The sequence below is a fragment of the Lonchura striata genome, chromosome 1 (genome assembly GCF_046129695.1).
Source record: "Lonchura striata isolate bLonStr1 chromosome 1, bLonStr1.mat, whole genome shotgun sequence".
NCBI lineage: Eukaryota > Metazoa > Chordata > Aves > Passeriformes > Estrildidae > Lonchura > Lonchura striata.
Window position 1 is genome coordinate 119,587,034 of NC_134603.1, and position 25,126 is coordinate 119,612,159.

Genomic DNA, 25,126 nt, shown 5'->3' on the forward strand with positions numbered 1-25,126 from the left:
CCTCTCTTCCCCTGTTTCTGTGGAGACAACAAACTGCCAAGCACTGTCTGCTTTTTCTTTGTTTCTCAATACGAAGCATAGGTTGCCTGTTAGGAAAACTTCAGTTTTGCATCAACTTCTTTTCCCAGAAACTCTCGGTCACAGAGCCTCAGGCTCTTGCTTTTTGCACAAACAGCTGTATCTCCTGAGGAATGAACTTGTTTTATTTCAATAAAGCATAATAGAAGTTTATGAAAAGTAATGGGTTGGGGCTTAGAGGCAATTGGACCATGTGATCTAATAGGCTTTTTTTCTGACTTTACATCCTGAGAAGGAACGATATTTGTGTTTGCTGTTTTGGTTTAATTTTCTTTAAAAACTTCAGGTATTTCATTCAGAGTGGAAGTTATTTTATTGTTGGAAAAAGTTCTAAGCCAAATTACTTGAAGTGTTTTAAATTTAGAAATAGATAAAGACAAGAAAAATGATGATATGATCTATAATAAATCTTAACAAGTATCTTGCAAAGCAGCATCAGCTAAATTCTTTATGTCCAGGAGACTGTCCTGTAAGGAATACATCTATCTACTGTGACTGTGGTCACTGTCCATTAGTAAATCCTGTGCTTTTGGTTCTATTCTAATTTTTCCACTTATTCTTTTACCTACCTATGAAAGATCATAAACCTAATCATTTTAAACACATATGTGTTGGGGTGTTTTTTGTGAATCAAAATTTTTGAGACTGTGGTAGTTTCTGATGTATTGTGTAAGCATTTATGCCATTATGCGTGGAAAAGAAAAAGGAAAAATATTACTTTATTTCAATAAGTATGTTTTTGTCACATACATACACATAGGCAGTCCTGTGTAAGCAACTCTGAGGTTTATTCAGGAGGGACTCATGGTCCAGGGTATGTGACACTGGCATAGGTTGACAGAGGTACTTTCATGTCTGTTGTTGTGTGCTACCTGTAAGACCAACAGCCAAGTGCAGCTGCAAAACCATAGACTTTCTGCCACTTTTTTTCTCAATGCACCTCTCTCCTTCCTTTCCTTCCACTCCCCCGGTGGAGTTAGCTTTGATTTTGCTCTTTTGGCTTGGATTCTGCCATCCTTCTCCTAACTTCATCACTTTCTAAAGTTGATCTGCCTGTTATTCAGTAAAGCAACAGAGATTTGACAGCTAGCAAAAGAGTGAAGTGGTACCCTGGTAACATGCAGTAACTTGTCATTAAGTTCCACTTACTTTGCACTATGCAGTTACAAATGTGTAAAAACACTTTCTGGTGAATTATTAATGCTAAATGGAATTATTAGTGCTGAATAGAAGATGCATTGCTACACAGAACTATCTGCATAGAGTTTGTTAGTGGAGTGTGTCCATTTCATGACATTAGTTACATATTTTTCTCAGTCATGCACTTGTTTCAAGTAAAGACACCAGAAGTTAATAATTCTTTCTTCCCCAAGCATGCTTTTGAAATTGGCACTTTTAAAGCTGATAATATATTCCTTATATTCAATACATTCACAAAAATGAAAAATTCTTTGGAAATCTGTTTGCTATGCAGTGCTCTTCTGATTAATAGCCCTTGGAAATTTGTGCTCATTATACCATAAACACGACCTTTATAAAACCATCAGAAAAATCCAACTGCAGAATATGCCAGGTCAAAGACTTTTATAAATGTCAAAAAGTGTAAAGCTTTAAAATTAATGTGATTTTTATAATACTTAGCTGATGCTTGTATTTTTGCTTAGCTTATTTATTTATGGTGGAGGTTTTTTGAACCTTTGTGGTTAAGATATACCAGGAGACTGTGACCTCAGCAGAGCACACTTCGGGACGTATCTTCATAGCCTTCAGCACTTTATTCCTTGTGTTTCAATGTTTAGATGCAGTTAGTTTGTAACAACATTTTTGTTGGACATGATCTGATAAGATCTAGTACCTCTCCAGTAGAGGCTACAAACCACATACTGACCCACTGGTTAGGAGACAACCATGATGTGTCAGTAAATAATGGTGCAATCAGTTCAATATTGTCACAAAATATGTCTATGGGCTGAAAGGTGTCAAGAAACACTGTGCATGCAGTTTTGGGGAAATGCACATTTATAGCACTATGACTTTCCTCTAACTTCATCCCATTGTAGTCCTCCTCTGAAAACACCCATGTTTCCCACCTTAGCTTGAATTTGAAAGTAAATCTTTCTGCTGCAGTCTGGAGATCACACTAGGGTAGCTGCTTTATGTGGGAATAACTAGCCAAGATCATCATGAAAAGAAAAAGGAAACTTTTTTTATACAGAATTACAGAGTGAGTCAGGTGAGAAGGGAACACAGTGGGTCATCTGGTCCAATCTCCCTGCCCAAGAAGGGTCATCCTAGAGCACATGGCACAGGACTGCATCCAGATGGTTCTTGAGTATCTCTGGTGAGGAAGACTCCACAACCTCTGAAAAAATCTGTTCCAGTGCTCAGTCACCCACATAGTAAAGAACTTCTTCCTCATGTTCACCTGGAACTTCCTGTGCAGTTTCTGCCCATTGCCTCTTGGTGCCATCGAGCAGAACCCAGCTTCATCCTATTGACACCCTCCCTTCCAACACTGTTTTTTACATTGATGATGTCCCTTCTCAGCCATCTTTTCTGTCTTAGCATTACTGCTTGGTGGTAGAAATGTCTCTGTACATTTCTAGCTCACTCTGTGCAAGCCAAGCATTTCATTTCCTTGGATTTACTTTCTTACCAAAGAAAGTACAAAATAGTATAAAACATGAGCAGTATGGGAAGAAACTGTAAAAATAGAGCTGGGGATATGTAGATTGCCAAAAGAAAATAGAATCATTAGTGCAGATGTAGACTCATTGGTGAGCTCCTCTTCCCTCCAGCATTTATGGCACCAAAAGAAGAACAAGTTTTGACATTGTCGGTGAGATCATTTAAGTCTAAGAAAAAGCACATTCAGTTTGCTATTAGCCTACAACCAGGAGAGGATATTACAGTGCTCATAGCACTAAATTTGGGGACCTAGAGGTGAGCTCTTTTGTCTGCCACATTGCTGTGTAAGTTTTGAGAAGAAGACTTTTGCTGTCTGTCCTAGGTTACTAGCTGAAAAATCGGGATAATATCTTGCTAGATAGAAGTGTCCAGAGAATTAACACTGGAATTGCATAGAGGAAAAAAAAAAAAAAAGTAAGACTGCTTGGTATTTAATATTTGATTTTTTTTCTTTTTGTAAGGAAAATAGGAATTAAAAGTTCCTCCATTCTCAAGTAGGAGGAGAGCTGAGGTTCGTGGGTATGCTAGTCTGTCTTCTCCAAAGCCATGCCTTCCAGTCTTGGGCTTTCTGGTTCTTTGATAGTTGGTATGGGCAGCTGGTAATAAGCATGCTGACCAAACTGGACAATTTCTAATTGTTTACTTATACTAGAAACAGACAGAACTTTGCAGAAATTGGTTCATTCATTTTGGATCATTTAACTTTCAGTGATCCAACTGTTTCCAATAAAGAAAAAAAGAAATCCAAATTTGTCTGACCAACTGCAATCAAAGCCCAAAGGACTCTGAAGAGCTCAATTAGGTAGGTTATGCTAAAAAAATAAAAATTAAGTCTCTGCCCTTGTGCAATTTGATATCCATATAAAATGTGGCCCATAATGGTTTAGAAAAATTATTTGCTTGGCAGTGTTAGGTACTGAAGTTCAGATCATGGTTTTTCAGTACCTGTTATGTAAAAAAACCAAACCAAAGCACACCAGTACTTTATTCAGTAGAGTGTTTCCTGGGGTCCGTGGCATATTTTAGATATAGGGCAAAAAGAGGTGATACTTTTTGGGGTTAACAGAGGCTCTCTCATTAATTAGCTTGGAGGTCTGAGGTTGGTAAGATCTGCATGATGCTGAGCACTTAAATCCCATTCAGTCAGAACTGGTGGATTTCATTGTTTGTAAGGTGGGCCCACCCTCCTGTAATGCAGATGATAAAGGAACAGGAGGGAAAAAGGTAGCAAAATGGGAGCAGAAACCTCTGTTTAGCAAAGTAAAGGAAATAATGACAGATGATGGGTGTCAGACTACGCATGCAAATTTGTCTCTGCATTTTCCCTGTCCAGCATCATAATAGTAGTTTCACAGGTTTCTACATAATGAAAAGTGAAATTTACTCCCCTGTACACCTAGAGGAGTACATTTTCCAATAAAAATTATTGGGATATATGGTCTTAAGTGTTTCAAAATGTTAGTATGTGTGAAATAAAAGGCTTTAAAAAAACACTACATGATGCATAGCTGCAGGCTTCTAAAACTAATAATAATAATAAAAAGAATTCTTTTTCTAAACTAGCTCACTCTACAGGAACCAGAGAATAAATATTTTCTCTAGAAATAATAATACTTTGAATAGCAACAAATGACCAGAGTTGATTCAAACTTTCCAGGTGAGCAGTGTATGTGCTGAAAAATGCTCTGTATAAATAAACAGTGGGTACTGATTTGTGCCAAACTGGAAAAAAAAAAATGAAGGGAAGAAAATATTTTTGTAATGAGTCATTTTGAGTTGTTGAATCTGGATGTTTGAATTTTGCCAATACTTAAATAATAAAAACAGTTAAGTATCTAAGTAGGACCTATTGAGCGTCATTTTAGGTGAAAGAAGAGCTTCAGCTGACACAATGGTGGGGATTTTCCCCCCTTAATTGTCACTATTTTTTTGGTTTGGCCAGTGAACTGAAAAATCAATTACTCACAGATCTCCACAGCTGAAACAGTGTTGCATTCATCCTCTTAAAAGTGATTAGCCACTGCTAACAGCAGAACCTGTGAAAGGAAAGCTTGTGTGGCCACACAGTGCACTTGATTCTCAAGCTGTCTCAGGAGAGCCAGCAGGATTGGGGCTGGTGTGGCTGGAGTCCCATTTTGAAGGCTCTTGTTTTCAAGTGGGCTTCAAATATTTAATACAGTTGGGTTTTTTCTTTATTTTCTGGGTTTAAGAGTGATTATATGTAAAAGTATTTTGTTTAAATGTGCCTATCATTTTTTTTTATATTATTAAATAATGAAAGCACTCTCCAGAAAGGGTATGTGAAAAATAAAGAAGTTGAAAGCACATTAAGGTTCTTATTTCCCCTTCTAAAAGAAAATTTAAAAAGAAACAAACCACTCAAAATTATAAAAAACCCTTTCAAGAAGCTGAACTGTAAGACTATGAATGGTCAGAAAATAGATTTTCTGAGCGAAAAATTCTCCATTCATGTCACTTGTTTACACCTAATCTCCTTTCAGTTCATAGGTAATAATATGTAACCTATAAAAAATAAATATTCAAAATCAAAATTTTATCTCTTTATGCACATAAAAGATACAAGTTGCATGTTAGCTAACTTTCTGTATGCTGAGTTCATATTTTAGCCACTTTATTGCAATATCTACAAACAAGTAGTTTGCTGACTAAGTCAGTCTCATTTTTCCGTGCCAAGTTAGGTCGCTGGTATTACTCATTATGGAGCTGAATTTACCTTCAAAGGGGCAATTCAGCAGTTTTTGAGAAAAGTAGCTGTTGTAAAATTGAAGAGTATCATACCGTGATAAAAATGAGTACCCTAGTGACTATGGTCCATGGCAAATTACATTAAACTAATTTCTAAAAGTGACATCTACAATTCCTGTCATATTTGCTCTGTTAGATCCCAGAGAAGTTTATTCTTTTGGTTTTGGATATCTTGAAATTTCCTATTTCATCAGATTCCCTGAAAATATAAATGTGATATTTGCTACTTGAGATCACAAAAGAGCATTATTCACCATGAATAGCCTGCTGTTCTTAAATGCTTTTGTCTTTATTGTCTTTTCAAAAAAATCCCTCCAAATATGCCTTTCCTTTGGCCCACTGGCAAACTTAATTCCTAACAAATTAAAAGGTCTAGCTAATATTGAATTATCCAAATGTAAGATTATTAAGATTTATAAGCTTGACCATGAGTTCTCCACATATCCTTTCCCTTTTATGCTTTAAAATAGCCTGGAGTTATTGTTCTTGAAAATTTGATATGAAAATTCCTGTTCTTGCTCAGGGTCTCAGGATGTATTTTAATGCTTACTGTATGTGTCCTATTAGATATTAGGTTCCTATATAAAAAAACCATTAATGATAGTTTTTGGAGTTCTTTTAAAGTCTCCTAGAAGTCAACTTCTCAGTTGGAAATGTGTGGTACTTTCCCAGCTTCTTCACTGAGTGATACCAGCTGAAAGGTTCTCTGAGCTTTTGCCAAGGCAGAATGTGTGTATTTTTTTGACCTCAAATATGAGTTATCATGGAAATATTAGGAGAGGTGTGAGATGGGTTGTAAAACATGGAATTATGCATATCTTAGAGAAACCACTTTATGATCCTGAAAACCAGCTCAGACTCTAGGAAGGAAGGGAAAGGGTACATTAGTTTAGTATCTTTGCTGTATTCAAAATAGCTGTGCACATGAACAGAAGGAAAAACTTGCAAAGTAGTGAAGGAATGAAAATAAAATTCTGCAGAGATTTGCTTTTTCATTCAGTGTTTATGGTGGTAATAGTTAGTGATGGAAGAACTGCAAAATATTTAGATTAATGTGGTATTAGTTTAGAGTTTCTGCCCAGTTTACATGCCTCCAAATTTCAAATGCATTGCAAAAAATTATCTACATTTTTGTGTCTGCAAAAGGTAAACCGGATTCTTCATTAGGAGAGACTATTTGATAATGCACCTTGTGATTCTTTTTCTGGAAACTAAATCTGCAGTTAAGTTTAAACTTGAAGGATTGGGAATGAGGGTGTGCATGAGGAAAGACTGTGCAGAGAAATATGTAACATAACTTTCTCTGTAGCCAAGTCACAAAATAAAACAATAGGAAGCTACCAATTTGTTGAGCTGTTTATTAGGGAATCTGAAGAAGGGGGATATTGGCCTGCTTGAAAAACATTAAGGAAACCTGCTATTTATTATCCTCTATGAAAAACCACCCTGCTTTATGGTGTCTGTTTACTCTAGGGCTATTTTGTTTGGTTTGCTATGTGTATATTCAGTCTTTGTGATTCTCTTAATCTGGATTTTAGGGTGAGTACTTACAGCTCTTTATACTCTTTACCTAACACTGATCCAAGGAAAATTTCAGGTGAATTGGGCACAAAAATTTATATGGGAAATTTTCTTTTCAGTAAGTGCAGTTTCATTCAACGCAAAATTTCCCCCAGAATATGTTGACTTCTTGTAGAGATTTGTCACCAAAGAAATTGTGAAGACAAGATTCAAACTTAAGCATTTTTAATGACACATGGTTTCTTTGTTTTAGAATAATTCTCATTTTAAAATCTGTTTCCAGTTCCATAGTGAAACATGGTCTCTAAAATCAAAATGGGGTAGAGGGGAAGCAGGGAAAAGGACAGACACCAGTATTTGTTCCCATTCATACTCAAAAAAAAAAAAAAAAAAGTGCCAATTTGCCATGGAATGGACAATTTGAGGTGCAATGAGCAGGAATCATCTCTTCATCTGTTTCTGTCATATTCCCTTGGTTTGGGGAAGAAAGGTCTTATGCTGATGAAGTTCATATCACCAGTGGTTTCAGAAGGAGAACCCACTTGACTGGGCTGTGTCACCAAGAGCATGAACTTCATGTGTCTCACATGCCTTTGTAGTATGTGGGCTGTCTGTGCCCAGAACATGGTGTTGTATTTCAAACCAGATTACCCAGTAGTAGGGCAAAATGTCTGGTTACAGCTGGAGACACAGAACTACACTGCTGTGCAAAAATGTGATGTTTGATAGGCATTGGAGGAGTTCTCAATGTGATATAGGAAGGGGCTAAGGTTTGTTGCAAGCTTTTCCCCAAACTTTTGGGCTCACACTTACTTTGGATGTATAGCCAGTGCCTCTGTCCAAGAGATTATCTTGCTTGTGATTTAAATTGTCTGAAAATTAAAGAAACAAATTATTACTGCAAACTTGGTCAAAATGCTGAGCTGATTAAACTTCTAAGTAGTATTGTTTTTGGTCTCCCTACAAAGAAAAATAAGGTAACATTGTTGACGTGAATTTCTCAAATGTCTGAACATTCATCTCCCTTTAGAATCTGATTCTCCTCCTCTTTAGAAAGACACGAGACTCTAACATCATTACCTTGTAAGACTGGAGTTAGAAAAACTGTATTATCCTGCCATTTTAAGGTATAGCATGGTCTTCATAAAGACAAGGCTATCTATGTGAACTTCAGGTAATAATAGTAATAGTGAGCATTAAGCGCAGGCTGTGGACAAAACCTATCAGTGTTGTAGGATTTTTTCCTAGTTTTATTGGTACAATGTTATCCAAACCTTGCTGGTAGAAAGCTTGTAAAAAGGCTGACATTGAACCTTCACCCTCATTGTGTGTTGTTTGGCAATGCTGCATCTGCTCAGGGAATGCTGTGGAGGGCTTTGTAGAGAAACTTATCCTACACAATACCAAAATAGTCATAAGCAAATTTTATGGTTCTTCATTGTAATCCAATATTCCCTAACACTTGGAATTTGTCTGTGCACGCTCTTCAAGAACTCTTCCCAGCGGGTGTCTACCCCTCTCCATCCCTCTGCTAATGAATTAGGTGTGAAATAGTTAACACTGACATTCTCAAAGGTTGTCCAAGATAAGCCGAGTCACAAAAATGGTTGCCATTGCTTCAGTTTTTCTGTTGCAGATTCTAGACTAAAACTCTGTGCACATTAAATGGAAAGAGAAGCTAATTTTTGCATCCATAAATATTAGAGAAGTTCTTAAGCAAAGGCTCAGATTTCATGATGCCTCTCACATGCTCCATCATTTAGGGACATGTCTGACACTATTGAAAAAACAGAGAGCAGCTGTGCTCCTGAACATACTAATTTTGTGTGCCACTGTAGCCAGGACTGTGGTAGATTTAAAAATCTGTTCCAGAGGCTCTGAGTGCCAGCCAAGGTCCTGCAGAGCTGGCTGGATTTTTCCATTTAAAGCTTGTTCTCGTCCCCAGATGGCTTTGCATTGCTCTGGCTGGCAGCAGCAGGTGCGTGAGTGCCGAGTCATGCCACAGGAAAGGATCACAGAATAGAAATATTTCATCCTCCGTGTCTTGTTATCTCAGATGAGTTTGGGATAGCAATGCTGTTGTTCTAGGTAATCTGAATCTTTGAAGATCTTCTCCGTAGTACTGGGATTATACACCCAAAAAACTGTGTCCCCAAGCACAGGTGACATTTCTCACTCCAGTTTACATTTGCATTTGTGAGTTACAGAAGGTTTGATTAACCTCAAATTCTTTGCTATTGCCAAATGCTCACCTTGAAATGTCTGTGTGATTCAGTAAAATCTCAGGTGCAATCTGGGTTTTTTTTTTTTTTTTTTCCTTTAGTAAGAGTGACTTCTTCCTTTCATGGTGTGTGAAAATTTTATATAAGTAAAGCTAAGTATTTCCAGCATTTTGAAAAGTATTTTTATGGGTCTTTCCTATTCTGAGGTAGTATGATTGGCATGCTCAACACTACCTTATCATCATTCTGACCTGTTAGATTTATTTTTACAGTGTTTTTGTAACCATGTCATGGGAATGTAACAATTACCAAAGCAATGGCAATCAAATACGTTATCATTCTATGCTGCTTGTGGTCTGCTTTTCTGTTGCCTATATCCTCAGCTGCTGAATTCAAAAACTTTTGATTTCTTACACACTTATATTGAGGTACAATGTAGAAACTAAACCAAAAATGGTAGTTATTCTTGGAATTAAAAACTATAATGAGATTGCAGTGACCCCCCTAATCCACTACCTTTAATTTACTAGTGATTCTTAGTGAAACGCTTCACAGAGGAATTGAAAGTTGGCAAAAAAATACGGTCTTCAAAATTTGGCTCCAGCTGATTTTATATCTAGAAGCACAACTTGGATGATCTTCTACTACTGGTTAATTAAGTCTTATGTTTTTAGCCCTCAATTAGATGTATAACATGACAAACCTTGTTAGCAGATTTGCTGGCCAAATATGGAGAGATGTCATATATCATTCTGACTACTTTATATTTGCACTCTTAAAGCATGTATGCAACTTGTCTAATAAAATGTCTGTATGTATGAGAGGTAAAAAGGAAAAAAAAATCACATCTCTCCCTCTGTTGATCTGTCTGCCTGTGTCCCTGTTCAGTGAGTAGGACAAAATTCCCCTTTCATTTTTTTTCAATGTTTCTTGGACTCTTACCAGCAGGTTTTTACAGTCTGTTGCCTGCCTCTCAGATTAGAAGAACACTGGCATATTTTAACAGTTTCCTAGGATCCAAATAGTCTTTAATTAACAGAGAATTGATGTTTTGGAGTACAACCAATATAGGAGACACTGAAAGCAGAGAATGAACTTGGATCCTTCCAGCTTGTAGCTGGCTGTGGCCAGGGGCAAACAAATAAGCAAAATAAGGTCCACTGCAAATAGGTAGTACCTTATTGGTATGCAAGGGGATTTCTTCATTTGCATTACATTCCCACAGAGCTGGTGGTTTGCTGGGAGGAGATTTCTGCTTCACAGAGTCTAAATCAGCTCCACCCCTTGCAAAGAGCAGAAAGTGTTCATTGGTACCTTCCCATAAACAGAATTTCAGTGGCTCCTGAAACTGTTATTTTTACATTTGTATTGATCAACTGTTGAGGCAGCAAGGTATGTTCTGTTTGTGAGGTTTAGGTTGAAACGGAAGCCGTTGGCTCCATGAGTGAGCATTTAATTAAGAAAACAGAAGTCTGCAAATAACATGACTTTTGCTGAGCTGATCAGCAAGTTGTTCTTAATCTTTTTGAGTAATCTGCCTTTGTAGGGTTGAGCAACAGGGTAGGGATGAAGTGCTGAAATTATAAGACAATGAAACTAGCTGAAGGTCTCAAAGGAAGTTAGACATATGCTGAACTGTTGTTCCAGATTGTCCATGGAAATAAATGGTTCATAAGGTAATTCTAATCACAATAGACTGAAACCTAAAGCAATTGCTGGCAAAGAATTATAACCAGCTCAGTCACTGAGTCAGCTGTGCTTTTTTTCACTAATGCAGTAATTTTTGGATAAGTCAAAATGTATTTGTTTGATCCAGTATTGTCTTTTTATTGTTGCTTTGTGTGTGGGCGTGCTGGCTTTTATCCCCCCCGGCTAATCACATCGCCTGCTGAATGCTTTCTGTCTCTTTTTGCATGCAGGTGGTACATGCCAGAGCCCTGCTCTCCCAGCCCTGGTGCGTCCTCCTGCACCACCCTTGCAGCCATCGCTGGATATTAAGCCGTTCCTCCCGTTTCCTCTGGACACTGCCGCAGCAGTGAATCTCTTCCCCAACTTCAATGCAGTAAGTACTCTCCCAACAGTTACACCGAGCCACAGCTTCCATGGAAGACTCGAGAGGGCACAAAGTAGGATTTTATGTACTTCATTAAACCTGGAATATCCTCTCCCTTACTGAGGGCCAAATAGCTCTTTCCGACACGCTGATAGGCCATAAATAGAAGCCTACCTGGGTGTATAAGTCAGAAGAAATGTAGAAGGAAAAGAATTATATGATCCCAAGTGACATGCAATAAAGTTTCAGGCCATATTCAGTCCCAGGGTTTGTGAATATCCCACAGTAATTTAGGACCTTCAGAGCTTCACTAACTTACAGTTCACTGTAACTCTCAGAGAGGAAAAGTTTCAGAGCAATGGGATTCTACATCCCATCTCCAACACACTTCCTGAGAAATACTAAAAATTTACAGAGCCTAAAGATGAAAACACTTTAATAACATAAGAATTAAAACAATTAGCTGTTGTATGAGCTATTCAGTGGGAAACAATCCAGGGTATTTTTTTCAGGTTAAGATGTGTTTTTTCTCATGTCTTAGGTTTAAACTAGGATAGCTTCCTCCCTTTTTTCTTTTACTTAGTCATGCTATGTATGATTATAGAAATCCTATTTCTTCATTAGTATTTCAGTTAATTTACTGACATATGTCATCAATGTTCCAATTTTCCTGTTTCAGGCTGAGATAATTACTGCTCTAAAAAAAAAAAAGGGTCTGCATTGGTTTTATGTTAGTTTTGACTTTATAGAATTATGCCCCTTTTCAATTACTTTTGGGTGCTCTCTTCCTTGTTTAGATATACTCTATATACAAAAAACCCCTCTTAAGAATATTTGTGCTTACCTACTTTGAGAGACAGAGAGGGGGTGGAATTTTCTATTCTGAACCAATTCTAATTGACATGCAGAAATCATAATTAAAATAATTAAGAGTAGTAAAGGATCATATGCATTTAAGAAAAAAATTATAGCAATCAATAGGAAATTTCTGTATTTAAATATTTTTCACCTTTCATAGATGTTAATTTTGCTTTAAAGTAATTAAAATAAGCTAATTGTCAAAACTATTTATACAATTCAAGAAATTCACAGCATTAACAGAGAAACTACAAACTACAAGTCTTAAAAAGCACAGAAACAGTCAGTGAACGACTATTACAAGTAAACTTTAAATTTATAGGTGTGTTAGTATGCTGCAAGGTTTTGAAATGGTCTGGGTTTAATGGTACTGATAACCCATAATGAAATGTATACAACTTTAGACTTGTTTAGTGTGTTTTAGATTTGAGATATTTTAACCAGTTGTGATCACTGTTTGTAGTTAATGCAATAGGCCAGCTGAATTTTTAAAAGATATCTATTAGAATTTCTTGTATTTTTCTTCCTCAGGATTTTCCATGGTTCATAGTCTTCAAGTTGTTTTGCTAATTGTTTAATTATATAGCTGAAATAGAATTTTAATAATGAATGTTAATAATTGTTAATCCTGTTACTCTATAAATTTCCAGTTACTTTCTTCTTACACAAACTGCTTTGCTACTATAATTATTTTGAGGGAGGGGTTGATAAGTCATGCTTATATTAATTTGGAAGTAAGAAAGTAAAAATAGACTCATATCAAAACCATGTTATTCCTGAACATTATCTTAGTAGCATATAATTTGGTAAGAGCACTGGTAAAGTGAGCCTAGTTTTCAGGGGTGAGACTTGAACCCCTTTTTAACAGCATTCTGAAATCTGTTTCCATGCAAAATACTGCTTGCTGTGATGTGTGGCCATCTGCCAAGTCCACCTTTGGCAGATATGTCAGTCCTGAGTGTGAGGATGCTGTCATCAGAACTGCTGTCACCTGCCTTGCTGTTCATAGTTTATGCCTTGCTAAGTGAATTGTTTATGCCTTGCTAAGTGACCTTTGCCTTCTCATCATGTGTGCTGACATGCAGCATCATCCTCCATGTTCCCATTTTCTTTGTGAACAGCACATTATTGAACGCTGCTATGTTTAGCTCATATGCCAGGGATGGTTAGCAGCAACCTCCAAATGTATAAACTAGATGAGTAGTTTTGTACGGTTCCAGAAATTCTCTCCAAGCCAACAAAACTTATGGGGACACGTCAATCACTGACCATTATCTGCCCAAGAAGAAGTTAACCCACACATCATGTTAGACTTTAAACAGAGCTTCTGTCAGGGGCTTCATTATGTGAATGTGAGATAGAAAAAAGGGTTTAATAAAAAAATTATCTTCATAAATATGCCTGTTCATGATTGACTGCAGCTGTTGATGATGCTTTTTCTTTGTAGACTTCACTGACAATCCTATGCAGTGTTAGTGGAGAATCATCTATGCTCCGGGCTAAACACAGGTCAAACAAGTGGTCCATAACAGAGCACCTGAACTGGATGTTCTCTTCATGTTGTCAATAAATAATTATTTCTCTTGACTGAGACATGAGGGTCATAAATTGAGTCATAGGAAATGGATTTCTAAAGATCTCTTGACCCTCACAGGAACAAATTCCACAGGAACAAATGAGTTTGGCAGCATGTCTGGACTACTCCTCAGAAGGCTAGAGGGAAGTCCAGAATTCTGGCCTTTTATTGGCCACTTTTCAACAGCCTTTACTTGAAAACAGCATGACCAAGTTGAAATTTAAATAAAAGTTCAGACGTATTTCATAGAAAATAAGTAGTCTCTCTCAATTCTAATTAGTGTGAGTTTGGTTGTGATAGACAAAGGCATCTGAGCTAATCAGCGTAAGCGTCTTCACAAAATATAATGCAGAAAAATCAGCAATTTCTCCAAGTTATGCATGGATAAAAACGCACAAAGGTAGCTTGCAATGAAAGCGGTATATATACTTTGGCATGAAGTGAAGTGACCCCTGAAAGTTCTCATTCATCTATTCAGACTGTAATGAGGGACTGGCTCAGCTGCATCTACATTTACATGAATCCCACATTATGGGATTGGTCATAAGCTATTCACAGCTCATATATTAAATTCCACTCAGAAATCACATGACAGAAGTGCTGACATTGTATTGTATGTTTACAGAGCAATGCTCCTATTTATTAAGCAGTTATGCTTCTAATTTTATCTAAAGACAATCTTCAGGGAATTTGAGAATTCAGATGAACTAGATAGAAATATTAGGAGAGGTGGAAGCAAAAGTAACTTACCAGTGGAGAAAGTTAGACATGTACATAAGAATTAATAAAACCAAATACAAACCTTAAGTATTGCAAATAATCTTAGTAAGGTGTATTTTTTAACATATTTCACTCAATTTCAGTTTATCACAAGCATACAATTTATTTATTTGTTACTGATGACTTTGCTCTAAAACCAGCTCAATTTTTGCTGGCTGCCTCTGAAGAAAACATTCCGCACTGATTTCCACAAAGGCAAAAGCTTTCATTGAAGCAGAGACTAGAAGAGATAACATGGAGTATGCAAACCTATATTAGTAATATCCTTCGACAGAGAGTAGAGGGAAAAGAAAAAAACTGAGTAACCTGAGAAAAGTTAGGAAGATAATGTTTGAACCTTTGAACCATACAGTTTCAGGAGGAATATTTTCTATTTATATGAGAAAGCATAAAGCAAACATAGCAATTAACAATCTGGTTAGCTGAACATTTGTAGGTGCTATGTCCTTAATTGTGAAGCAAATGGGTACCCTCAAGTCACATGTAAAAGGAAATTGTAACAACACAGCTGTTTAAACTGAAAACACCCCACTAGAACAGACCCTGAAGAATCCCAGGTTCACTGCAAGTTTATCTGATCTAAAAAGATAAACTGGATGGGATTTAAATGGCTAAATTTTTTTTAATGAGAGAAACTATGGCTATAAATAATCTTATGTAGTTTTTTAAAATAGGATTTGAATGTTTTCAGAATAATGGAAAAATAATTAAATTGTTCTGAAAATAATTTGAGATCATTTAGCAAATATTTGTTATATTTCTGCATTTTCATCTGCAGAGAGAAGCTTCAAGTCTGCATACGTCTAAAAATTAGTTCTTAAAGATTCAAAGCTTGAACAGTTATATTAAGCATCTACTAGTCTTTGCATGTGAATGTGCGTATTCTGTTCATGAGCCGATGGTTGTTTGCAGAGAAATTTCACAAAGCAACGAAGTCTAGAAGTTAACTAACTTGTAGAAAAATGTTAGTGGGTCTCTGGTCTAAGAGGAGATGCTTAGTTTTGCAAGATATCAGCATCAGCCCCTAGCTGATGGACCCTATGACAGAAAAAATCTTATGTAGACTTTTTGGTAGTCTCCAAAGCATAGATGCATCAGAAACTGGGTTTTGCCTATTTCCAAAGTTCTCAGAATTATACATTTCAGTCTCTTGATCAGGAGACACAATTTAAATTTTAGAAATGCAGGGCATTTGCCATTACAAGGTAGAAAATTGGACAGTGCATTGCACTCATTGTTTATTCTTTGAGGATATGCTAACCATCTTTCTGAAAAAAATCTGCAAAAATACTTTATCATACTTTGTAATATGAGCACAATCTGTAAAGGAAGAAGTACACAGTGTAGAAGATCTGCATAAATGCTTGAAAACAGAAAGAGCGATGTTGCTTGAAAAGTTCCATCCCTAACTCCAAATTAAAGCCTTGTTGTTAATACAAAGTTTTCCAAATAAGCATGCTTTGGAAAGAAACATCACTACAGTTTTGACTAGAAAAGTATGACTTGGAAGAGCAGTGGCAATGTCAGAGTTGTACTAAACATGAATGGAAAATGAACTGTTACTCTACAGACAAGTTTCTCATGATCCATCTGTAACAATCCTTCTTCAGTTCCCTGATTTTCCTGTTTGCTTGTTCTATGCCAACAGCCCCTCGTTCACTATTAAGATCTTCCCATGTCACCTTCCCCTCGTTATGGGAAAGGAGGAGGAGGAGTTAACAGTGTCCATTGCCCATAGGTTGGGGCTCTAGTGGTAACTTGGGTTAGAATGCCAGTGTGCTGCTCCTTGCTTCCTGAAAACAGCCCTATGCAACAACCCAGCAGCTTCCAGGGCAGCACAAAGACTACACTCTATTTATAGAGGTGATGCTTGTGTTTGTAGGTATAGTCTTCTTCTATTGTGGCCAAACAGTTGATAGAAATGGACGGTGGAGAAAACCTGCTTGCTGAGAAGTATTTCTGGGAAGGATTATGCCAGGAAATGCAGAGAAAACCTGTCAGAAAGCTGTCAGAAGAGATTTAAAAAACCTTTTCCTCAGGCTCTTGTCCTGGATAGTTATTTTATCTAGAAGGGAGATGTGTGCTGTAGAAATGATGTGCCAATTTTCTAGATGTTATGAATAAGAAGTAGTGTTTTGATAGTGAAGACTGGAGGAGGACTCTGAAGTACATGTTAGTTTTTTTAAATGTTATCAGCCTGAAATTTAAAAAATAAAGTCAAATCTTTTGTATGCCAATACATAATGGTTTTGTCTTATGCTTTTTAACTTAATTGAGCAAGCAGCATAACGAGACTATTTTTCCTCATATAAAGTCCTTTCAAGTTCAGTAGTGATGACATGTTGTTAGAATGCTTTGTTTCCAGAAGAGGATAATCAGGCAACAACACAATGGCTAAGTCTGATGTGAATCAAAATGGAATATTGCCTATATATAAGGACTTGGCAGTAAAAATATAGTTTGTGCTGATTTTTAATGTTATTTCCATGAGAAGGTCCTTTATCATGTGGAGTACTATAGTGTGCCAAATTTTTCATTTGTCAAACAGAAGGGATTATTGCTTCTGGGGCCAATCTTTGAGTAACTGCTCATTTACGGGTACCTAGAAACAGAGGGTTTGACTTTTTCATTTCCTTACATAGCACTGCAGTTGAACTGTAAGATAGCTATACTCTTTACAATCTATATCTTTATTACTGTTTAGCTGAATGTTATTGAAAGTAGGGAACAATACAAAAATAATGGCTGGGTGCAGGAATTCATTATTATAATAACATTTTCATTGCTGCCCAGAATGCTTAATTTAGTCAGCAGGAGAAGTAGAGGAGTTAGGAAATGAGTAAACACTAGAAGATCCTGGCAATTCAGATGTTTTATTTGGTGCTTCCAAAACAGAGATAAATCAACATCAGTATGAAATATTCAGTCATTTGAATTGGCCAGATTTACCTCCCATGCACTTAAACCCTTAAGATACACCCTGGGTTCTGTTTGAAATACCAGTAAAACACTGATTTCCTGATGCAGAGGAAAGATTTACAGCTCAGGAGGCATCATGAAATTAAGCTTTTTGTCTTTTTCTGGTTTTAAGTCAGATTAGGCTGGATTGAGATCTCTAGGCATACTCTGCCTGTTTTTATGTATGGTCTATGCTCTATGTCATGCACAGGGAGGAGACTTTATATTTTGACTTGATACAAATGTGTGCTCCTGAAACATGGTCAGCTGTGACTGCATGGATGTTATTTCTGCTTGTAGTGTCTCAGATCCCGAGGACCTCTCTCCAGTCATTGCTGTTATGTTCTTTGGACTTGTTCCTGTTAAGGAGCATCCAACCTTAGTCCCTTTGCAATCTCCTTTAAATGTTTTTTCATCTATTTGCAATTTGTAGTTGGACCTCCTACAAGTTTAAACTCGGATAACAAATTTTTTCTTACCTTTGTCTTAGAACTATCTTATGTTGTAGCAGTACACCTTGTCTGTGTTTTGAATTGCTTTCATTGGGCCCATGTGAATCTTATGAAGTCCAAGGCCAGGAATAAGTTCATGCACTAGGGTCAGAGCATCCCTGGCACCAGGACGGACTGGGGGCTCTGAGAGAGCAGCCCAGTGGAGAAGGACTTTGGGGGATTGATGCATGAAACAATGATCATGACCTGGCAAGGTGTGCTTACATCCCAGAAGGACAATTTTAGCTGGGACTACATCAAAAGCAGTGTGGCCATTAGGTCAAGGGAGGTTATTCTTCTCCTCTATTCTACTCTCATACAACCCCACCTGGATTACAGCAACCTGTTTCCAGTGAAAGACAGTGATGTATTAAAGCAGGTTATGAGGAGGGTCAGGAAAATTCAGGTCAGTGGAACAACTCTCCTATAAGGAAAGACTTGAGAGAGTTGGGATTGTTCAGCCTGGAGAAGAAAAACTCTGGGTCACCTTATTGTGGCCCAGCAGTACTTAAAGGCACTTACAAGAAAGATGGTGAGAGAGTTTTTACTGGGGCCTGTAGTGATAGGACAAGGGGGAATGTTTCTAAAAAGAAGGAGGATAGCTTTAAAATGGAAGCCATTGTTTATTATGGGAGTGGTGATGCATTGGAAAAAATTGTCCAGAGAAGTTAATAGAATCATATAATAATAGAATTAATTGGGCTGGAAGAAAGCCTTGAAGATCATCTAATTTGAACCCTCCTGTTGTGGACAAGGACACCTTCAACTAGACCACATTGCCCAGAGCCTCTTCAAACTTGGCCTTAAGTAACTCCCATGAGGTAACCTGTTCCATTGCCTCACCACCCTTACAATAAATATTTTTTTCCTAATTTCTAATCTAAACCTACTCTCGTTATTTTTGAGCCTATTCCTCCCTACTACAAGAGCACTTGTAGTTCTGTCACTACATGCTCTTGTAAATAGTCTTGTCTGATCTTTCCCGTAAGTTCCCTTCAAGTACTAGAAGGCCACAATCAGGTCACTCTGAAGCCTTCTCTTTTCCAGGTTGAATAATCCCAATTCTCTCAGCCTTTCGTCTGATGCTCCATCCCTCTGATCAACTTGGTGTCCCTCCTCTGGACTTACTCCAAGAGATCCTTTCTGTGCTGGGGACACCAGTGTGGCTGCACACACCAAAGCTTGATGTAGTGCTCCAGGGGGTTTCAGCAGAGGGAAGCAGAGGGGCAGAATCCTCTCCCTTGCCCTGCTGCCCACGCTGCTTTGGATGCAGCCCAGGACAGGATTGGCTTTCTGTGCTTTGAGCGCACACTGCTGGGCCATGTCCAGCTTCTTGTCAACCATCACCCACAAGTCCTTGTCAACACTGCTGCTCTCAATCTGTTCATCCCCAGCCTGTGCTGTTATCAGGGGTTGCCCTGACCCAGCTACAGCACTTTGTTCTTGGTCTTGTCAAGCCTCATGAGATTCCCATAGGCCCACTTCTCCAGCCTGTCTAGGTCCATCTGCATTCATCCTGTCCTTCACATGTGTCAACAGGACCACTCAGCTTGGTGTCATCTGCCAACTTGCTGAGAGTGCACTCAATCCCTCTGTCAATGTCATCAAAGAAGATTTTAAAGATGTCGTTTTATTATATTATATTAAGATATTATTAAAGATATTAAATTGAAGATGCCTCACCATTGAAAGTGTTCAAGGTCAGGTTCAGTGAGACTTTGAACAACCTGATTTGTGAAGGATGTCCTTGCCAAGGGCAGGGGATTGACGATCTTTTCAGGTTCCTTTCAACACAACCAACTCTCTCTCTGACTTACCACAACTTATTTGAGCAGTTTCAGGATTATGTTCCAATTAGGGAATCAGAAGTCTCCTATGCTTATAATGAGCAGGTGTCACCTCCCGTTGCATAGAATACAGTAGACTTGAGACCTTCAAGGAGATTGTTGAGTATAAATGGGTAGATACCATAAAAATATCAATTATAAAGTTTTATTTTTATTTAAGTTAAATTTGTATCAAGGGTGCTCTGACCTTCCGTGATTGCTTTCTGAAGAAATTCAGGTTTCTAGGGTGCGTGTTCTCCTGGGAAGCAAATCTTAAGGTTATCTTAAGATAGCCGATGTTTTTGTCATTTCACTTTATTGAACATTATAATATCTATCCTTGAATTCATCTCTGTAACTGTAATGTGGATACAAATAAAATACCCATTTCCTGGTTGCTGTCCAATTTTCAGAGTTTACTGTGTGTCTGTGGTAAATATGCTTTGATTTATCTGGAAGATTTATTTTGTGTAAGCATGTGTGAAACAGCATTGCCTGTGTTTGTCCTTCTGCACCTACCATCTTTCTCTCTTCTGTTCCATAGCCTCATTCAAGGTCCTTATAGATACCTCAGTGCTGGCGGTCATTTGGCCACCTGCAGATTGTACATATTTTTGGGTGCAGGTTAGGTGTTGCTCTTTGTGGAAGCTGAGCTTATTGTACATGCACTTTCATCCTCTGTTTGATAGCTCACAGTTCTTTCAGGATTTTTCACACAGTGTATCACTCTCCAGTGACTGAGCACCTTGTCTCTGAGGAAGAGATGTTTGTGCTTCTCCTTCTTGCCATGTGAGAATGGGTGAACTTCTATTCTCCACCAGTTCTCATGTCCATAATTAAACAGGTCTGAGCCACAAACACCCTGTTTGTACAAGCTTATAACTCTGCTATTGTATAAATGGCCACACAGTAGGCCATGGAGTATAAACTTGAAGACAATTTCGTTAACAGTGTTGCAGGCTGGAAGTGATCTCTGGGAAAAGGACTACACATAGCTAAAAATTACATGCTATAGGCTTTGTTTTCAGTGTATTTTTAACATTTGCTTAAATGGTTTCTTGTTCCTAAAGAAATCAATAGGATCTAAATATCTCACATGCTTGTTTGTTTAGCTGGTGATTACGAAGAGCAAAGGAATAGACTTTGAGTCATCTTGTCCTGTCTTACACGTTTGCTGGAGAGTACTGCACTGTGAGCCAACTTGCTTTTGGGAAGTCATAGTAAACAAGACAAAGGCAACAGCACAGCCTTTTATGGGCTGAGGGTCCCCCGGGATTTTGCTTTGAATGCAAAACATTTTCATAAAGAAAATTAAATTAATTACTCCTGAAATTTGTCAAGTCTTGATGAGTGAAATTACTTAAAACTAAATTTTATGCATTTTGTAAAGCATTTTAAATAATGTTTTAATTGGTTGATGCTTACACTCTTTGCCTTAATAGCACTCAGATGAAAAAGATCAATGATTATTTTATTCTGGAAAGACTATAAAAATTTAATGGTTCACATAATAAGTATAACTCATAAAATCTACAGTTTAAATATGGATGGTTATTAACCTATTTTTAAAAAGCTGCAATTAAAGTGTAAAGGAATTATTTAAAGCAATGATTTTATTACTGTACTCTGAGGATGAAAAAAGTGATAAAATTCTAAAATCACTGTTATTTCTGTTGATGAGACAGACATTTGGAAGGATTTAAAGTAAGACATGATTTTTTTCTAACCCTAGGTACACTTGTGTTTCTAGCATAGATGAATAGCTATTTGCAGATTTTTTTTTTTTTTTTTAACAACCTGCAATTTGTTCTTAGGAATTTCAAAGATATCTTGAAAAAAGGATGAGTTTACATGACAGGTAATTTCAGACAGAGTTAGTGCATTCCTAGGCACAGTTACTTCATTAATTGTTTATTCATAGTATACTGTAACAGTGCTTCTACTATTCAAGAATGTGCCTTAAAACACATGCACACTTTTATTCTTTATGATAATGGAAAATTTGTGTCTCTTTTCTACTCTTTTTGCTCACAGTAGTTTGGGCTGGTAAATAGCACATGCTGAAGAACTCATTTATGTGGAGTCTTGCATGTTGCAATCTCTGATGAAATATTTCTCTAATGTCCATGTCCTGTCTAATTTATTTTATCATAATATTTTTGATAAGGGAAGAAAATCCCCAAGGGTCATATGTTGGACTTGTACAGCAAAATTGGATATAGAATTCCAGATGCTCATGCAACTACTGTTTTTCCTGGCATCTTTCCTTTCGGCGTTAATGAATGCTCAAATAATCCTATGTTAATATTCAGATAGATTAAATTAGTAATTAAAACATTTAATTAAAGAATAGTACAAAACCCTGTACTCCTCAGGAAATCTGTGTTTCTCTTTTAAATGTATTGGTTTATATTAAACAGATGAGTATCAAATTCTTACTATTTCAGAGAATACAAAGCAGAGTTTTTCTAACAAACATTATTTTTTCCAGAATTAAAAGTTTTGTGAATTCACAAGTGAAAAAGTTTTAGATGGCACATTACATTTATACATTTACACATTTCTTGTTAGAAACTATAAGAAAAAATTTAAATAGATTGTGTAGTTTTCTTACATGATAAAAAAATTATGTTTAGAGCTAAATGTAAAAGTTGTCTTAATGACTCACAAAGGAAAACTGAAGAGTCTAAAAGTGAAGGAAAATGGCAGATAAAGAATAAATTTATATAGGACAGAGATGTTTTTAATTACAGTTAGAGATGGTGTAAAACATTGCTGCAAAACTGCCTGGGAGAAGTTTTGTTCAGTAATTTGCTACTGTGAAACTGCCAGGATGTTTGAATGCAAGAGAGAGCAATTCAAATGAATGGAGACCATGGAAAGAATTCCTGAAGTTGAACATAACAGGCCTGTGAAAGGAATACTGAAAGAAAATTTTAGGCCAGCGGTATTCATTCACCTCTGGAACATTTGTCAAGAAAATAGAAAAAAGATGTAAATCTGCAGCCTTTACTTCTTTCATTCAGGTCCAGTTTTCATTAAACTTATCTGTAGCCCACCATGCCAATGCTTTGTTAAAAATTAAAATGCCAGGACTAAGCCAAGCATTTTATGTGCCTGCTCTGACAAGTTACAGAAGACCAGAAGAGCTGAGAACACAAGTAGCAATGCTTGCCAGACTGTGCCTTCGGTGAGGTATATTTTAGGAAGTTCTTGAGCCAAATGTGTTGTCTTGGCATGTGCTAGTCCCCCATGAGGTAACATACTTAACTAGATGGAATCAGCAGGAGGGTTTGTTTATTTTAGCTACAAATGTGGTAATTTGAGTTTGCTTGTTCCCTTCCCTAACAGAGCCTTATATATCCAAGCAGAGAGATACATAGCAAAATTTCCTTGAGTAGTCTAAGTAGTCTAAGTAGGAAGAGATGAGAAAATATGAACTTCGACTTGCTAGAAATAGTAAAAGTCTTATTATTTTTTAAGGTGCTATGCTTGTGGGAGCTGGAAGTGGATGAAGAAAAAAAATGTATTTTGTGTTACTCATATTTTGTGTTTATAATGGGCTGATTTGCTAATGGATCTAACCCATTACAGTGTTGGTATTGCTAGGACTCAGATGACCAAGATAAATCACAGGGGTGATGCCTGAGTTAATTATAGCAGTGCTCTCCCAAATGGCACTATCAACTCTGGGAGGCAGTAAAAGCTATTGTTGGTGCTAGGAAGTAACATGAGAGAGTGGTGCCTGACAGAGGACAGGCAGTGAAGAGACTGCAATTTCCAAAGGATTGGAAAATACTGGCTCTGTTGTGTTTGGGAAGGACGAGAGGTATGAAGACAAGCAGAAGATTTTCAAGGAAAGAGAAATATCACAGAACAGGTATTTGAAAGATCCATTTGCTTAACACACACACACACCCATAAAAGTAATGGTGGGAACCCTACAAAGTGAGTTAAATTACCCAGTTTCCAGCTAAAGAGTCCTCTGTCCTTATTCCTGGCATGAACAGGTCCTTTCCTTTTTACTTACAAGCTTTTCTTAGGGATTTGTTATCTCCTGAAAGTTTTTGAGGCAAGTTTGTGATCTCTAAATCCCTATTTTTTTCATTTTTAGGGAAGCTATTTGAAACCTAATTATGTTTTTCTTCTAAATTTGAACGAAAAGAGAGAAATTACCTTGGTACTTAGCAAAAATATGTCTCAAACTGAACATGAACAACCACATAATTAGAAAGAGTGTGTATCTGAAATCAGAGAATATCCTTGTTTAAGAACAAACCCTTAGATACTCTAAAATGTCAGAGCAGTACAGCTGTTCACTCCCTGTTCTAAAGTCTTACTGAAGTAAGGATTCCCCAATAAAGGGGGATTTTTCATACGTTTATGTGCACAGACAGTATAGCATATATTTTTTGGTCTGAACTGCCTTTATTTTCCATTAAACAAAATAATAAATGAAGGTAAATACTGCTTTCAGCAGGTACTGTGTGTTCAGGTTTCCTATTTAATGTCATAAAACCAATATATCCTCTTCAAACTGGCTGACTTTTTAGAACCTGAAGAAATGTCTTTTTCAGATTACACTGAACTGCAGAAAAACTATGTATCTGAAGATTAGTTTGTAGTTTTGTTTTTTTTTTTAATTTGGTAGAACACAAATATTCCCCATTGAGTTGATTGGGAAAAGTTTTATTTCATTTAGAAATAGCTCCTTTAGCTGTTTCTTTAGAAACTACTGCAACATTTTAAAAAGAACTTCCATTTAATTTTTTTTAGAAGCTGCTGTTATATGGCCCATAAATTGATGCAGACCCTGAGGGTAAAGGATTCTTTCTGTGAGATGCTAAATTTAGCATCCCTTGAACAGTTCAGGTGAAAGTACAAAAAACAAAATTCTGTGGTTAATGGCATTAGTATTAATAGAAGCAAATAATTTACTTTTAATATAAACAATCAAGAAATTGTAAATTTTGGTAAAATTAAAACTTCATTGTCCTTTAGTTCAATGAGAAAAAGGCAGAACATAACCAATTCAGTACTCAAAAACACAGAACACACAGTGTGTAAAATGTGTTAAGATTCTCATCCTTACTCATTTGGTGATTTGATAAATATCTCTCCTTAATACTAGTTTGACTCCCAATAAAACATTCCCAATAAATATTTTATTTATGTTTCTTAAAATATAATTTCTGCAGACCAAATTACAGCAGAAGAAAGGTTGTGAAGACTAACTTCAAGTTCAGTAGTTAAACATCTAAAACATTTGTTAAGTTCTTCAGTAAGACACAAGATTAATCAGCAGAGCA

General features: G+C 36.9%; 1 protein-coding gene across 5 annotated transcripts in view; it reads left to right on the forward strand.

Annotated features, from left to right (window-relative positions):
• The window catches only part of ZNF385D (zinc finger protein 385D), a 416,407-nt gene that overhangs the window by 270,974 nt on the left and 120,307 nt on the right, over window positions 1-25,126 (forward strand). For all 5 annotated transcript variants that reach the window (XM_021538112.3, XM_021538113.2, XM_021538111.2 and 2 more), the window contains one exon: window positions 11,195-11,337. In XM_021538112.3, coding sequence (XP_021393787.2) covers window positions 11,195-11,337 — 143 coding nt within the window. The remainder of the gene's footprint in view (window positions 1-11,194; window positions 11,338-25,126) is intronic.